The sequence below is a fragment of the Pelobates fuscus genome, chromosome 1 (assembly GCF_036172605.1).
Source record: "Pelobates fuscus isolate aPelFus1 chromosome 1, aPelFus1.pri, whole genome shotgun sequence".
Taxonomy (NCBI): domain Eukaryota; kingdom Metazoa; phylum Chordata; class Amphibia; order Anura; family Pelobatidae; genus Pelobates; species Pelobates fuscus.
In genome coordinates this window covers 262,668,694-262,687,314 of record NC_086317.1, presented here as the reverse complement: position 1 = coordinate 262,687,314, position 18,621 = coordinate 262,668,694, and the positions used below count along the sequence as shown (strand labels likewise).

The following is an 18,621-nucleotide window of genomic DNA, read 5'->3' as shown; positions in this document are numbered from 1 at the left end:
GGGGCATTCTCCACTAGTGCTGTTACAGCATCTCGTGGGCTTCCATGGCAATGGTCTCTGCTGAAACTTTGTAAAGTTGGCATTTGGACCTCTTTGAACTAGTTTGTCCTGCATTACATATTGGACATTGAAGCAATCAATGAGGCACAATTTGGACGTCACGTCCGTTCTCTACCTGTGCTGGAGGGTATCAGGGCACTCTCCTCTCATGCTGTTGCAGCATCATGGGTTGCCATGGCAATGGTTTCTGTTGACACTTTTTGTAAGCTAGCATTTGAACCTCTTTAGACACATTTGTCTGGCATTTCCTACTGTTCGTTAAAACAGTCTATGATGTACAATTTGGTACTCAAGTACTTAACTCAGTTCATTCTTCTATCTATGTTGAATTATTCTGATTATTTGATTGGCTATTCTGTCCCTCCCTTTGTACGCTTGGGTATTCCCCATGTGTATATGCTGCAATGATTAGCCAGGAAAGTGGAAAATGTATTCATACTTACCGTAATTGTCTTTTCCTGGCAGCATATACTTCCCACCCATTAATGTCTCTATTTATGTACTGTAGAGCTTGTAAACTGACTGACGACCTTAGGGATGGAGCCTCCTTTTAAAACCTTGGTGGTTTTCCTTTCCTGTCGGCTGTAGGGGAGGAGCTAACCCATGTGTATATGCTGCCATGAATAATAGCCAGGAAAAGAAAATTACGGTAAGTATGAATACATTTACCACTATGTTCATTATATCCACACATAAGAATATGATAGTTATGTAGTTATGTGTGTCTCTTTCAGTCTATAAATACTGTTCAACTAATAAGCTGTGATACGGAACATAATTGTATTTTTTATATTTTACTTGGAAATAGCCAATACCTTACCGGTCACATCTTTTAGAATCTTTGTCATTCGTTTTAAAACTAAAATTAGGATTTGTCTTTGAAGGTTGTTTTAGTACCTGGATAAAAAAATCAAAGTTGATTTGTTACAATACAGGAGCTGGCAGAAAAAAAAAAAAAACAAGTATTACATTGTTGATTTAAAAATTCTTACACAATTTTACAGTGAATTCTGAAAAGGGCATTTAAAATATAATAATGTTAAACTATTAAGAAGAAACTTAATTAAAATCTGTATATAACACATTTGTTAGTGCTAGGCAGATTGAACCCAATATTTTTAGAATGTATTATTGTGTAAATCAGTCATGTCCAAAATCCTGCCTGAGTTCCGGCTTAATACGGCCCCACAGGTTATTTGGAATCTGGTCAGGATTCCTGGCTCTTTAAACGCTGCGGTCCTGAGCGGCGCACAGGGATTCACTAGGGGCCAAGAGATCGCGAGAACGCAGAGGGACGTGCAGTCACTGCTCATCCTCAGTCTGTGTTCTTGCGATCTCTTGGACGTCACAGGATCTCTTGGACGTCGATGGATTTGGTTCCTTCTCACTGGAGGCACAGACTAAAGAAGCAGAGAATTAAGAGACAGAAAATAACGAAGCAGAGAATAAAGAGGCAGAGAATGAAAGGACAGAATAAAGAGAGACAGAATTAAAGAAAGAAGGGACAGAATATAGAGAGGCAGAATTAAAGAGAGAAGGGGAAAGGGGGGCAGGCCTGGGAGCTGGTCAGCCGCCATTTCTGGGAGCTCCTGTCCTAAAACCTGAAAAAACACTCAAAATCGAGCAAATTACTAATAAGTAACATGACATGACAGAAACAAGCAGAGGAGTATGCCTGCTTTCGATTGATGCCCGTCTGATACTGATCTCACCTGGGAAAAGGCTTTACTGGAGCCTCGGGCCTACATCCTGCACTAACAATGACAGACCCTGTTCTGGCTGGGGAATGTGGAAAGAGCCTGTATGATCCATCAGAGACACCCAGACTGCTGAATTATAACAAGAATGACAAGCAGTAGCTAATTTGAGACGGCAGGAGCCACGGCCCCGCTCCCCCTCCTAAGGCCGGTGGGGGTGATCCCGGCCTACTGTTTGCTGTTATCAAATTTAACAAGTTGAATTTTTTTTTTTTTTTACATTGATGGCCCTATACCATGAGCCTACCTGCCTCACTAAGCATGAAACAAACACTCTGCGAAGCCTACGTGCTGCACTGACACCTGAGGGACGGAGGAGGCTCTGGGGGTGCTGCGCGTGGGCAGAGGAGCATGACATGCTGCCGCCGCAGCACCCGTGAGATCGGCTGGCAAGAAGCCGGTGCTCCGGGACTGTGCCACGCTGAGATCGTGCAGCCGTCGCCTCTAGGCTTTGTCGAGGGCCTGGAGGAACTTGTCCCCAGAGCTGGGGGCCCTGGGGTACCAGGAAGCGGAGGACTCCGGCGGACCGGTGGCTGTGAGGATGGCCAATACCGACCCTCAGCGGCTGGAGATGGGAGAGACAATCGACGGCCCTCATCTTACCCGCATGGAGATTCTGGAGCACAGTGGGGGTGCAGGAGACGACCGGTGCGTGGACTTTGGAGGGGGGGTCTGGTGCGCCGGTGAATATCCGAGTGTCCGCTGAGCTGTGGAACTCTCGGCAGAAGGCCTGGAGAACTACTGACAGATGGCTGATGGCCCCGCCGCCCGCGGAGGTACCTGTGGCGGGCCCCCTGCCTTGGTGCACCTCACTCACTGCCCCCCCCCACCTCCCCGCTGTACATGGGACAGGAGGGAAGGACATGCACGGAGGGAAGGACATGATAGCCATGATTATAGCCTTTGACTTATAAACCCTTTCCGTTTTTATTTTGGCGTGATAGAACGCCCGGAGATACGTGCACCATACCCAAGGGAGCCCGGAGATGAATTCACTCCGAAACTCACGCGAGGGCCTACACGTAATCTCTATACCCCCTTACTGACTCCACAGAGAGTCTGGATATTTATTTTCTATTTCCTTACTTATTTTTTACTTCAATACATTTCATAACATCCTTAGGCTATGCTTTCTGAGGCTGACTAATGTTGTTAGTTTTTTAGAAATATATGCAGGAACAGGAGTTATAATAATATGTTTATTTAGAATGCCACCCTGATTTATGCCATCATTGATCAGATAAATTGTGAGGGAACACAGTCTTCTCACAGCTTAAGCAATTATGGCATAAATGGTCAATATGAAATACATGATGCTTTACTATGCTGTTTAGATGCAGATATTTAGGCTACTTCTTAAGCTGATGGTTTATGAAATGTTTCCTCAGTAACATATGCAGCAACCGGAACCAGACTGCTAACTCTGCCCATAGTGTGTTATTATTATCAGTACTTCCTATGATATATGCAGCTGCCTCCCTGGGAGGCTTACTTTTTTTTCCCCTTGCATAGCAACCTCTCACCTAGATACTCATGCACCACTGGCATACGCTCCCAGAGGCTGCCAGTGATATATTTTTAATTTTTAATTTAAGTTTAGTTTACTTGATTTACTTTTTATTTTTTCACATCGAAAATGCAAACATAAGATTCCAGCAAATATGCTTTATTATGAAGGTTAATCAAAATATGCTATCACTTACTAACTTAGCCTACTAAAGCATTAACTTGTACCATCAGATTGTATAAGCATTAACATTACTTTATTAAACCGGACACATAGGGCCTTTATAACTAATACTTAGGCGTATTTAGGCTTAGCTCAAGAATGATGGTAATTGCTACTTGCCCTTAATATTATTGCAGAAACCGGAGAAGCACACATTTAATTTGTTTTCTTATTATAACCACACTCTTAGACACAGGCATATGCCTCATCTGTGAGAATACCATGTAGAATGTTAGTTATGTATTACGATTATCTTGTCCCACTGTACTTAACTGTAAGCACCTATCATTGACCATTCCTTACTGTGTGTGAACATGTCTGAATTGCGCCTTATGAGACTACATACACCATGTTCTGAATAACGTATTTTAACATTCCTGATATTGAAAAAAATTAATAAAACCGCTCGAATGAAAAAAAATATAAAGAGAGAAGGGACAGAATAAAGAGAAGAAATGAAAAGTACCGTATATACTCGTGTATAAGTCGATCTCATGTATAAGTCGAGTGCAGTTTTGTGACCAACAATTGTGAAATATGCTATGCCTCGTGGATAAGTCGAGGGTAAAACTTGGGGCTATGAAATTCTGTGATTTTTATAATTATATACACACACACTCATACAAACACACACACTGCATTATATACACACACACTCATACAAACACACACACTCATATAAACAATCTGCATTATACACACACACTCATACAAACACACACTCTGCATTATATTCACACACTCATACAAACACACACTTTGCATTATATACGTACACTGTGTGTATATAATGCAGAGTGTGTGTGTGTATATATAATGCAGAGTGTGTGTGTGTGTGTGTTTGTATGAGTGTGTGTGTATAATGCAGATGGTTTGTATGAGTGTGCGTGTTTATATGAGTGTGTGTGTGTATAATGCAGATTGTTTGTATGAGTGTGTGTTTGTATGAGTGTGTGTGTATATAATGCAGTGTGTGTTTGTATGAGTGTGTGTGTATATAATGCATAGTGTGTGTGTGTGTGTGTGTGTATAATGCAGAGTGTGTGTGTGTGTGTGTGTATATATAATGCAGAGTGAGTGTTTGTATGAGTGTGTGTTTGAGTGTTTGTGTGTGTGAACTGGGTGGTGGGAGGGCATTTTTATTATTTTCAATTTTGTTATTTTAATATTTTAATTTTTTTATTTTAATATTTATTTTAAAAAAAATTATTTAAGTATTTTTTTATTTTATTATTTAATTTTTATTTTATTTTAATGTAATTTTTTTATTGTAATATTTTTTTATTTTCGGCCCCCCTCCCTGCTTGATACATGGCCAGGGAGGGGGGCTCTCATTCCCTGGTGGTCCAGTGGAATGGCTGTTTAGGAGGGGGCTGGCAGAGAGCAGTAACTTACCTTTCCTGCAGCTCCTGTCAGCTCCCTTCTCTCACCTCCGGTCCGGCCAGCTCCTCTGTCAGCTCCCACTGTAAGTCTCGCGGTCTCTCGCGGCTCTCGCGAGACTTACAGTGGGAACTGACAGAGGAGCTGGCCGGACCGGAGGTGAGAGAAGGGAGCTGACAGAGCTGCAGGAAAGGTAAGTTACTGCTCTCTGCCAGCCCCCAACAGGACCGCCGGGCTTGTAATGAGCCCGGCGGTCCTGGTCTGTATTATGGCAATGTAAGTTGCCATAATACAGACATTAACTCGAGTATAAGTCGAGTTGGGGTTTTTCAGCACAAAAAATGTGCTGAAAAACTCGACTTATACTCGAGTATATACGGTATGCCGTTTGTTATAAACTTTGCAAAAAAAATTGTTAATTTGCATTTGCACCCTGTTTAAGTTTAACTCATGGATAGCATTGTGTCTCAGGGCTCTTTTGATCACTGAAAACAATCTCGGACACCTGTGATAATTAGATTGCCAGGTAAGCCCAATTTAAGGAAAAACTACTAAAGGAGGGTGTTCCACATTATTAAGCAGAGCACCATTTTCATGCAATATGGGAAAGAAAAAGGATCTTTCTGCTGCCGAAAAGAGTGAAATAGTTCAATTCCTTGGACGAGGTATGAAAACATTAGATATTTCACGAAAACTTTAGCATGATCATCGCACTATTAAGAGATTTGTGGCTGATTCAGAGCACAGACGGGTTCATGCAAATAAAGGCACATTGGGGAAGATTTCTGCCAGATCCATGCATCGGATCAAGAGAGCAGCTGCTAAAATACCATTACAAAGCAGCAAACAGATATTTGAAGCTGCTGGTGCCTCTGGAGTCCCACGGACATCAAGGTGTAGAGTCCTCCAGAGTCTTGCAACTGTGCATAAACCTTCTATTCAGCCACCACTAACCAATGCTCACAAGCAGAAACGGCTGCATTGGGCAGAAAAATACATGAAGATTAATTTTCAAACAGTCATGTTCACTGATGAGTGCCGTGCAACCCTGGATGGTCCAGAAGGATGGAGTAGTGGATGGTTGGTGGACGGCCACCCTGTTCCAATAAGGCTACGACGTCAGCAAGGCGGTGGTGGAGTCATGTTTTGAGCCGGAATCATGGGAAGAGAGCTGGTCAGCCCCTTTAGGGTCCCCGAAGGTGTAAAGATGACCTCTGCAAAGAATGTGAAGTTTCTGACTGACCACTTTCTTCCCTGGTACAGAAGGAAGAACTATGCTTTCCGTAATCATCTTCATGCATGACAATGCACCATCTCATGCTGCAAAGAATACCTCTGGATCAATGGCTGCTATGGGGATAAAAGGAGAGAAAGTCATGGTGTGGCCTCCATCCTCCCCTGACCTCAATCCTATTGAGAACCTTTAGAGTATCCTCCAGCAAAAGATCTATGAGGGTGGGAGGCAGTTTACATCCAAACAGCAGCTCTGGGAGGCTATTCTGACATCTTGCAAACAAATTTAAGCAGGAACTGTCCAAAAACTCACAAGTTCAATGGATGCAAGACTTGTGAAGCTGCTATCACATAAGGGGTCCTATTTTAAAATGTAACGTGACCTGTTAAAATGTTTAAAAAGTTCAAATGTTGTTATAAGTTTGATTGAAATAGCTTTTGATTTCAGTAAATATGCTGCAAACACAACAAATGACAATTTTCAGTTCTTTACAACCTATAAAGTGTTTCTTGAAACTTACTGTGCATAATAATTTGGAACAATGCATTGTAAGTTTTTTATGTTTAAAAAAACTACTGTTATCATTAGGAGGTTTGTTCAATACAATTTAAATTGTACTCTTAATAGTAACATGAGAATTATGCTGACTGTTATTTACATCAATTATTTAGGTAAATTAGAAAAATATAATTTGCATAATAATTTAGAACAGGGTGTACTTGTCAAGGTTCAAAGAATGTCAGGCAAAATGGTCGGCCCTCACGCATGTTCACTTCCTCAAATCTGGCCCTCTTTGAAAAAAGTTTGGACACCCCTGGTGTAAATGTATGGACTACAAAATATACATAAATAAGGTGGAGCTGGTATAGTATGAATCTGTAAAGATAAAATATAACAAAACAATAGTGCAATATTGCCAGTACAAATACTTTAAAATAATACAATCTGGAGTGTCACTCACAAATGAAGAGCCATTAACCTCATATGGCTCTGATGGAAAGCGTGGTAGGACACTTGAAGGAGGTCCAACTCCTATTGCTCCCGGTCTGCTTTGTATACCTCTGGAAACCTGATGGTTTACTTGTAAAAGATGCTTTATTGATTAAATAAAATCTAATATAAAACAAAAACCTTGTACTGTCTATGGACAGTATAGTCCTAGAAAGTTCAAAAAAGTCCAAAACGCGTTTTGCCCCTATAATGGGGCTTCCTCAGTTGGTTAAGATCCTCTGCTGTATTTTCTTAGTTTTAAATATACCACTTTTGCTTTACTTCCAGTTCGGAGTTTTCGGTACGTCATTTCCGGTGTATTTCTTCAATGGAACGCATCGTGCGTTCAGACGTCACATGGATATAATTCCGACATCCGGGAACGATATAATCTCCTGAAAGTGTCCATGCTTATTAAAGGGGAAGAGGGATATATTGCAAAATGTATGACCTAGTTTACTATCTTTTTTTATTATCAGGATTTATTCATGGCTGGTAATTAGTGATTCACTGAGCCCTTCACAGAAATTTGATGCTTGGTTTTATTTTAAAGGGACACTGTAGTCACTGTAGCCACCAACAACTTTAGCTTAATAAAGCAATTTTGATGTATATTTCACGCCCCCGCAGTCTCACTGCTCAATCCTCTGCCATTTAGGATCAGACAGATCCTTGCAACATGGGGTTGTGCATTATCATGCTGCAACATGAGTTGATGGTTGTGGATGAATGGCACAACAATGGGCATCAGGATCTCATCACGGTATCTCTGTGCATTCAAAATGCCATCAATAAAATGCACCTGTGTTTGTTGTCCATAACCTATCTCTGCCCATTGTCACGATTCGGGGAACCCTACACGCTAACACACACACACACACAGAAAAGGTGCAGTACCGGACCTTAGAGTGGCCGGGCTAAGCACACAGAGAATATTCAGGAGACAAGCCGAGTAAGGGGAACCAGAAGACAGAATAACGAGAAACAAGCCGAGGTCAAAGGGTAGGAGAAAGTCACAAAGTCAGATTAACAAGCCAGAGAGTACGTAACCAGAAACACAAGTTCCAATAGCAATACTAGCAAGCAAAGACCACAACAGGGCAGGGAGGAACAGGAAAGGTAAGTATTTAAACCATAAGGTTAATTCTGATTGGATAATTTCCAATCAGAATTAACAATCACACGTGGGAGATCTAAACCTCCCACTGTGATTGAGGCACTGTGCCTTTAACGCCGGGTCAGGTGACTGACCCCGGCGTGTCATATATTGGGCGGTCTCCCAGCATGCAGCGTCATGCATGCTGCCGCTGGGGGACGTGGAGGAAGACGCGGGCGGCATCAGAGGCTGGAGGGATGCCGCTCGCTGAGCCCACGTGGAGGAGGGGACCGTGGACGGCTGGAGGATGACTACTGCGAGCGGAGTGCAGCCTCCCCTCGCAGCCGCCTGCGGGATCCCGACATTACCCCCCCTCGAAGACCGCCTAGAGGGCGGGAAGCAGAAGGCTTCAAAGGAAACTGGGCATGAAAGGAGCGGACCAAAGAGGGAGCGTGCAGATCAGAGCTCGAAACCCAAGACCACTCCTCAGGGCCGTACCCCTTCCAATCCACCAGATATTGCAGCCGACCCCTAGAAACACGAGAGTCGAGAAGGGCAGCCACCTCGTACACGTCACTAGAGACAGCGCGAGGGGAAACGGGCCGCTCGAGGGGACGAGAGAACCGGTTACACAGCAAGGGCTTCAAAAGCGAGACGTGAAACGTGTTCGGAATACGAATGGAAGGAGGCAGGTCAAGGGAGTAGGAAACGGGGTTAACCCTACGTAACACCTTGTAGGGACCAAGAAATCTGGGAGCAAATTTCATCGAGGGAACCTTGAGACGGAGGTTCTTGGAGGACAACCATACCCTATCACCCGGAACATAAGAAGGGGCCGCAACCCGACGGCGATCAGCAAACTTCTTCTAAGCAGCTGCTGAACGAGACAGCGCAACATGGAACTGATCCCACATCTTCCGTAAAGAGGAGAGGTGCTGGTCCAAGGCGGGCATTCCCTTGTCGGAGAACGCACCGGGAAGGACAGAAGGCCGAAACCCATGAGCAACCTCAAAAGGACTTAAGCCAGTAGACGAATGAGACACCATATTCCTGGCAAATTCAGCCCACGGAAGGAGGCGGGACCAGTCGTCTTGGTGCGCATAAGTGAAGCAGCGCAAATACAATTCCACAGACTGATTAGCACGTTCGGCCGCACCATTAGATTGCGGGTGATAGGAGGAAGTGAACGACAAGGAGACCCCCATCTCAGCACAAAAGCCCCTCCAAAACCGAGAGACAAGTTGAGGGCCCCTGTCAGATACGATATCCTGAGGTACCCCATGCAAGTGAAACACTTCTTTGGCAAACACCTGAGCTAGCTGAACCGCAGAAGGCAGTTTCTTAAGCGGAATAAAGTGCGCCATTTTGGAGAACCTATCTGTCACAGTCAATATCACTGTCTGACCATCAGAAAGAGGAAGGTCTACAATGAAATCCATGGATAAGTGGGTCCATGGTTTCTTGGGTATAGATAGAGGCATCAGTAGACCCTGGGGTCTCACATTAGGGGACTTACACTTTGTACAGACCCGACAAGCCTGTACAAAATCCACTACGTTTTGCTTAAGTGAAGGCCACCAGAACTGTTGAAGGAGGCCCTTATAGGTTTTGGTAACCCCCGGATGACCAGCAGTTTTGGCGGTGTGAAATAAAGTTAACAACTTTTTTCTGTCATTTGCTTTCACGTATAGTTTACCAACCGGCTTGGGTTTGGTATGTCTTAATACTATCAAGGAAAGGAGACGAAACAACCAAACAGGTAGCAGCTATTATCTGAGACGCAGGTACAATAGGTACAGGAGTCGGGTTAACAAATTCTAACGGTTCATGCTGTCGTGAGATAGCGTCAACTTTGGCATTACGGCAACCAGGTCTATAGGTAATAACGTATTGGAAGCGTGAAAGAAATAGAGACCATCTAGCCTGACGGGCAGATAACCTTCTAGCATCAGCTATATAGGAAAGGTTCTTATGATCTGTTATAACCATAATTTTGTGTCTAGAACCCTCTAATAAGTACCTCCATTCCTTAAAAGCTAACACAATAGCTAATAGTTCCCTGTTTCCAACATCATAATTCTTTTCTGGATCAGACAACCTCTTATTAAAGTAACAACAGGGATGGAGGGGTTTGTCATACGACAACCTCTGTGACAGTACTGCTCCCACAACCGACTCTGAAGCGTCTACTTCCATAACAAAGGGAAGAGAAGGATTAGGGTGGTGCAGCACTGGAGCAGAGGCAAATGCCTTCTTGAGAGTTTCGAAGGCCTTAAGGGCTTCAGGAGTCCAAACCCTAGGGTGTACACCTTTTTTTGTCAGCTTCGTTATAGGAGAGATAAGTGGGGAAAAGTTTTTTATAAATTTCCTATAATAGTTGGCAAATCCTATAAAACGCTGGATAGCCTTCAGTCCTTGGGGAAGTGGCCAGGACAGTATGGCTTCCAATTTAGCAGGATCCATACTGAAACCCTATTCAGTAATTATATATCCAAGGAATTGCACAGAGGTCTGATCGAATAAACATTTTTTTCTAACTTACAATAGAGACCGTTCTGTAATAACTTTTTGAGCACCATCCTAACATGGTTATGGTGTGACTTCAAATCAGGTATGATCGTCAAGGTACACCACGGCACAGACATGCAATAGATCCCTAAGGACATCATTTAAACACAGCAGGAGCATTACACAGTCCTAAAGGCATGACCAGATATTCGTAATGACCACTGCGCGTATTGAACGCTGTCTTCCACTCGTCATTCTCCTTGATACGGACAAGGTTATAAGCCCCCCTGAGGTCTAATTTGGTGAAGTATTTAGAACCTTTAACACGATTAAACAACTCAGTGATGAGGGGGATAGGGTAGGCGTTTTTAATCGTAATATTGTTCAGACCCCTGTAGTCTATACATGGCCTAAAATCGCCCTCCTTCTTTGCCACAAAGAAGAAACCAGCACCAGCAGGGGAGGAGGACCTTCTAATAAAACCTTTACTTCGGGATTCTCGTATGTACTCCTCCATGATCTGGTTTTCTTTCTGAGAAAGAGGGTAGACCTTGCCCCTAGGAGGCATAGTACCCGGTAACAGGTTTATGGCACAGTCATATTCATGATGTGAAGGTAGCTTATCTGCCTCCCTTTTGTCAAAAACCAAGGCAAGGTATGCATATACAGAAGGGACAGAAACCGAAAGTGGTTTAGCCGTGGGCACGTTGAGTAAACAAACAGGACGTACATGAACCATCCAGTCTCGTTGACAAGATTCCCCCCAGGAGAGTATGTCTAAACAACCCCAATCAAGTACAGGGTTGCTTTTAACTAACCATGGAAAACCCAGAATGATGAAGGCAGTAGGAGAGTCAATAATTTGGAAGGTTAACCTTTCCTTGTGCAAAGCACCAACAGACATAACTATTTCCTGGGTTTCATGGGTCACCAGAGGTTTCTCAAGTGGTCTACCATCTATGGCCTCAACGGCCAAGGGTGTGGCCTTTCGGATCAAAGTCAGGGCTGCGGTTTTGGCAAAGCTCTCATCCATAAGGTTGTCTGCCGCACCTGAATCGATCAAGGCTTTGGTTGTTATAGTGGTTTTATTGACCAAAAGAGAAACCATAATAAACGGTCTGGAGATGGACACATGAGGGGACAAAGTCATAACACCCGAAGCCGACCCCTCGCTAGGCCTTAGGTGCTGCAGTTTCCCTGTACTTTAGGGCAGGCATTACAGTGGTGCCCCCTCTTCCCACAATAAAGGCATAACCCCTCCCTTCTACGGTGCGCATTTTCGGCCTCAGTTAACCCCGTAGCACCCAATTGCATGGGTTCAGGGGATGGTTGCCTAGGAGCGGGTAACGCTAGTAGTGCAGTACTGGGTAGAGCAGGTAACACCCGTGTATCCAGCCGTCTTTGACTACGCCTCTCTCTAATACGGTTATCAATAAGAATCATATAGTCTATAACATCATCTAGAAGAACAGGTAATTCCCTGGATGCTATTTCATCCAGTATATAAGCGGCCAAACCCTCCTGAAAGGCTGTTACGAGGGCGTCATTATTCCAACCCACTTCAGCTGCTAGAGTGCGGAATTCGATAGTGTAATCCGCTACAGATCTATTACCCTGTCGGACCCTAAGCAGAGCTTTGCCAGCAGAAGCAACCCTACCGGGTTGATTAAACGTGCGTTTGAAAGCTGTCAGAAAATCTGCAAAGGACATAGGAGATGTATTCTCCCACATGGAGTTGGCCCATGCTAAAGCTCTCCCGGACAAGTGGTTTATCAAAAAGGCGATTTTAGATCTGTCAGTGGGATAGGAACATGGATTCATCACCAAATGGATGTCAATTTGGTTGAGGAAACCACGACACAATGCTAGGTCACCGCTGTAGCGCTGTGGAGGCGTCATATGAACAACATAAGCCAGAACGGGTACTGGAGTGGGAATGGGTTCGGGCACAGCAGCAGCAGCCTCCTGAACGGCAGGCTGCAAGTGTGCAGTACGAGCTAGTATGGTTTGCAAAGCTTGAGCAAACTGATCCATACGGTGGTCCAAGCCATCCATTCTCGCCTCCTGATTAACTAGGAACTGTGGTATGTCAGCAGGTTCCATTATGGCCCTGTTGTAATGTCACGATTCGGGGAACCCAACACGTTAACACACACACACACACACACACAGAAAAGGTGCAGTACCGGACCTTAGAGTGGCCAGGCTAAGCACACAGAGAATAGTCAGGAGACAAGCCGAGTAAGGGGAACCAGAAGACAGAATAACGAGAAACAAGCCGAGGTCAAAGGGTAGGAGAAAGTCACAAAGTCAGATTAACAAGCCAGAGTACGTAACCAGAAACACAAGTTCCAGTAGCAATACTAGCAAGCAAAGACCACAACAGGGCAGGGAGGAACAGGAAAGGTAAGTATTTAAACCATAAGGTTAATTCTGATTGGATAATTTCCAATCAGAATTAACAATCACACGTGGGAGATATCTAAATCTCCCACTGTGATTGAGGCACTGTGCCTTTAACGCCGGGTCAGGTGACTGACCCCGGCGTGTCATATATTGGGCGGTCTCCAAGCGTGCAGCGTCATGCATGCTGCCGCTGGGGGACGTGGAGGAAGACGCGGGCGGCATCCGAGGCTGGAGGGATGCTGCTCGCTGAGCCCACGTGGAGGAGGGGACCGCGGACGGCTGGAGGGTGAGTACTGCGAGCGGAGTGCAGCCTCCCCTCGCAGCCGCCCGCGGGATCCCGACACCCATACCTTAACCCCACCACCACCATGGGCCACTCGACCCACAACGTTGACATCAGCAAACCGCTCACCCACACAACGCCATACACACTGTCTGCCATCTGCCCAGTACTGCCATCTGCCATACACGCTGTCTGCCATCTGCCCAGTGAAAACTGGGGTTCATCCGTAAAGAGAACCCATCTCCAAAGTGCCAGACGCCATCGAATGTGAGCATTTGCCCACTCAAGTCGGATACAACGACAAACTGCTGTCAAGATGAGACTCCGATGAAGACGACGAGCATGTTGATGAGCTTCCCTAAGATGGTTTCTGACAGTGCTCACTAACACAGATTTAGACAGATTTGTGAACAACATTTGAGAGAAATCGGCCTTTTGTGTACATAGAAAAAGTCTTAGATCTTTGAGTTCCGCTCATGAAAAATGGGGGCAAAAACAAAAGTGTTGAGTTTATAATTTTCTTCAGTGTATATATTTTTAAAATGTATCATTAGTAGACAGGATATTCAATGAGGTATGTCCAGTGTTTTTTAGTAGCCACTTAGTCACAAACAATGGCCAAAGTTAGGATTTATATTTGTTTGTGTGTTAAAAATGCAAAAAAACTATTATGAACGCTAACTTTGGCCAGTGTTTGTGACTGAGTGGCTACTAAAAAGACTGAACATACCTTGGTTTGTCTACCATTGCCAATGGTATGCCATCATGGGGGTAATTATCATTCCTGGGCTATCATACGCTCTCAAAAGCAACATAACCAATCTGGCACATTTCAATGTGGAAAAAAATGTTAAATCAAACCTTATATTTGACCCTGTAACTTTCAAAAACACTATAAAACCTGTACATGGGGGGTACTGTTATACTCAGGAGACTTTGCTGAATACAAATATTAGTGTTTCAAAAACAGTAAAACATATCACAACAATATCATCATTGAAAGTGCTGTTTGTGTGTGAAAAATGCAAAAAACGTCACTTCCACTGACAATATCATCGCTGTGATATGTTTTACTGTTTTGAAACACTAATATTTGTGTTCAGCTAAGTCTACCAAGTAAAACAGAACCTCCCATGTACAGGTTTTAGGGTGTCATGGAAAGTTACACGGTTAAATACATTGCTAGCAAATTAAATTACCTGGACTTTCTGCCTGGGTTATCAGGCAGGTCCTTCAAATTGCAATCATTAAAATTACTTAATTATGTAAAAATATTAAATAAATATGGAAATAGAATTTAAAGATATATACATATTTATATATTTGAAGACCACGTGTATATTTATGAAATTATTTATGTAATTATTTATATGGATTTATAACCCACAATGCAGAACACACAATAAAAGGCATTGAAACGACAAAGCTCAGCTCTCTACTTTTCCACAGCTTGAGAAATGCACCAAAGAGTCCCAAAACAACTGAAAACAATTTCCAGAATGGCTCCAACACCTCCACACTCGACGCCACGTGCTACCCACAGGCTCCAGCATGCAGGGGGCAGTGCGATAAACCTCCCAGGTGAAATGCATCATGGGGAAACTTGCTTTGAATTGCAAAAAAAAAACATAAACGGAGGAATTATTTTCAATGGATTTTCATTTGTAAACCGAAAATTATGTTGACCGAGGCGTTTGTAAACCAAGGTCCCACTATATATATATATATATTTGTGTACGGGATTATGGAAGGGGCGCACATTAAACTGTGTGTAATTTTAATATATGAAAGTCGGTTGAGGTGTGCCGAAACCGACGTGAGGTTAGGCCTGCAAAAGAGGGCCCACCCAGGTATAATGATATATGAAGAGGGTGTGGTGGGAGGGAATTTCCGAAATCGTCGCAGACAGGTGAGTAAGGGGATTTGCTGGGTTTAAATAGCCATAAAATCCCTCCCACAATTTCAGGCATACGCCTTCTATTTGTGTACGGGATTATGGAAGGGGCGCACATTAAACTGTGTGTAATTTTAATATATGAAAGTCGGTTGAGGTGTGCCGAAACCGACGTGAGGTTAGGCCTGCAAAAGAGGGCCAAAAAGTGTGTGACATTTATTAAACATAACAAAACATTTAGACATATTATAGAAAGCGAGCCTGATTTCTTTCTGGATTTGGAATGAACCGGTTGTATGCCGAGGACTACCAGCGACCCATCTTCTCTACAAGATGAGTTGGAACTGGATGACTTGAGGCTGCTGTGGCGGCCCTAACACGGAATGAATGTACCGAGAAGGAACTTTGGATTGAGGCCAAGACTAACAAACAAGGAGCGAATGTATAGCATGAACTGTTTGAGAGATGTGGCAAAAATTGTACGAGCAACCAATATAATCGGAACGCCTTTAGCATCTTGAACCACATACAATACTTACACATATCGAAAGCCGTAGAGTACGTTTGCTTAGTATTAGTGGACAAATCTTACCTGCATAGACTCTAACTACAGGCATGATTGATACCTTTTTTGACCTGCAGAGGAAATCTGGACTGCGTGTTCTTTTATCTCAACCGTTACGTTTAAGCAAGGTCCGACTTCAGGACTTCGGAAGTGGCTAAAGCGGAGGAAACTGCAGGGGAACTTGAGACGTCAGGGTTAGCGTTTATTAAAGATAATACGATACCTGGAGCTATTTCTTGTAGCGTGCTGTGAGGAGGAAGGAAACGTAATAGGTTTAAATTATGCAAAACTCAGAAGCTCATTGAGCTTTCTCGTGTAGTAGAGCTGCTAGCTAATGGGAACCAATAGGTGAAGATAAGGACTATCCCGTAAGAGTTGAGGCCGTGCCAGTAGCCCTGTGTTTGAGAGAAGCCCTACCTAAGATTTAGGCCATGTGGACTTGTACCATCGAAGCGCGGCAGGGTAGAACCTCTTGTGGAAAAGTGTTAACCTGAACGAACACGTGCGATTACCTGCATTAAACCATAGCGAAAAAGGACTGTAACAGGCGCCTGAAGAAACTGCCGTGACGTGAAACGAAGAATAGAATGCAAAACCGTGACCCACCGTAGGGAAATGTTTGCACGAGAGAGGATCCTGAAGAGGAGCTTTGACAAAATTGGAAGACGATATGTGTTCGTATAGCAAGTACCCTATAGCAGTTACTTGGTAGGCATGAGATCGTGAAAGATTGTACAACAGGATGCATAAGGTGTTACGCCTTAAATTAAAACATCCAGCATGACCGAAAGTAACTCCCGATGGACTACTTAAGCTTACATAAAGAGAAGCGTGAACAACGACAAATGCGTGACAAATTAATTGACTGCGCATGGAGGACCCTGTGAATGTCAGGCGTGCAGACAAGTCCCTAATTAGTAGATTGAGGATTCGAATGGTATTTGTTTGGCCAAAAATGGAGGCGGAGTGAAGCCTCGATGTTCGATGTGAAACAAGTGGGAATACTATTCACCCGGTCCCATCAGATCGTTAAAGCTTATCCTGCATTGCTTGTATAAGCGACGCCGACGTGAGAATTGAGTGATAGTATGAGTCGACGAATGGTTATTGAGAACTCAATGTACCAAAGTGTCCCCAAAACGTTGCGAAGAAATAAACGGTATATCCGTGATACATGAGTCCGGAAGCAGTCACTGTACGTCACGACAGCGCCCGGAGGACCCGACGATGGTCCGGTACGAGGCCAAATCTGTACGACGTGCAACGCGGAGGGCAACGTGAGACCCAACATACCAACTCGACTGAACATAAGCAAGAAATGCCTGAAACAAGTTGTTGGAGGAACCGCTGGTCTCGGAGTCTCCAAGCTCGGTCTGGGCACGTAGTGTACGTGGAACCTAAGGATCGCCAGTGAGCGACAGGTTGGGGTAACATATATATGTATATATAAATATACATGTGTATATATATAGGTATCCTCGAACAGCTAGCACTAAGCGTCCAGCAGACCCATTGCCCGTAAGAGATAACGCATTGAAAGCACCGGAGTAGCCGAGAACGATAGTTCTGAAATACCGTTATACATCAATGTAGGAGTATGTAACGCACGATCGAAACTAAGGCGGGAAATAAAGCGCCAGGATACCTGAAGCGGTTAAGGGATCTAAAACATAGTGACTATGCTTGACGGGCCTGGGGTGTGCCGCCCCCCCCCCCCCCCCCAGCTTACTAGGAGCGCGAGCGCGAGTGCGTGTGTGCTGGCCGACTAGCTAGTGCCGCAATGCGGCGAAACAATTACACTAGGTTGGTGACGGGTGAGGCCCTGCTAGTTGCCAAGCGGCTTGAGAGGCTCTATCTATGCGTTGGCGTGAGGGGGTAGCGTGGCCACTGAATGAGGTGGCGGGGTGTCGGCCTCTCGGTGACAGTTAAACATAAGATAGAATGGGAGTGACGGATGAGGCCCTTTCTATGCCACAATGCGAGGCGACTAACTATGATTTGGCCCGAGGGGCATGGTGCCTCCGAGTATGAGGATGGGTGTTGGCCTCGCGGGACCACTAACCTATGGCGAAGAAGCCGGGGAGAATAACAACTAGTGGACACCTAGGAACCTAACAGCCAGCAGTTGCTAACTAAGAAGGAAGGGTAGTTAGTGAGAGAGGACATACTACAGAACGAAACGTGGGTAGCAAAGAATTATGATCGTATGGTTTGACTGAAACTGGAGTGCCCAGAGAGCATGTGGGGTCCGGATGGTCGGGACGTATGAACAAGGATGCGTGTATGATGGTACCTCGGGGCTCGTGGTGCCAGACCGTGGCCTCGATTCGAAATGCAAAATGAATAGACGTGTATATCTTTTGATATTATGTGTATATATATGCAGATCTAGTTGTAGTATTGTTAAACGCGTACTTGTCGTAGCCGAGGCTCGCTCACCGGAACTGCAATGTGAAAAGTAGATGCAGTTGTCCAGTAACGTGTGTGCTTGTCTGCGTAGGAGTACGCCGGGTTTTACACGTAACGCAAATTGCCTCACTGACTGAGGATGAATTAGGGCTGGTACAGACCACGCTCCGTGTGCTGTGTACCTACATCGCTCAAAAGACCCTCACAATGATGAGCAGGTTAAAGAAAGTCAGAATAGCCAATTATCCAAAAATTCAGCCATAACCAAACGAGCAGGCAAATTTCCGTAACCGCCAATGCGTGTCTCTGT

At 44.4% G+C, this 18,621-nt stretch overlaps 1 protein-coding gene across 1 annotated transcript in view; it reads right to left on the bottom strand.

Annotated features, from left to right (window-relative positions):
• The window catches only part of TEX14 (testis expressed 14, intercellular bridge forming factor), a 318,249-nt gene that overhangs the window by 187,528 nt on the left and 112,100 nt on the right, over nt 1-18,621 (bottom strand). The window contains exon 14 of the mRNA XM_063425432.1: nt 881-957. Coding sequence (XP_063281502.1) covers nt 881-957 — 77 coding nt within the window. The remainder of the gene's footprint in view (nt 1-880; nt 958-18,621) is intronic.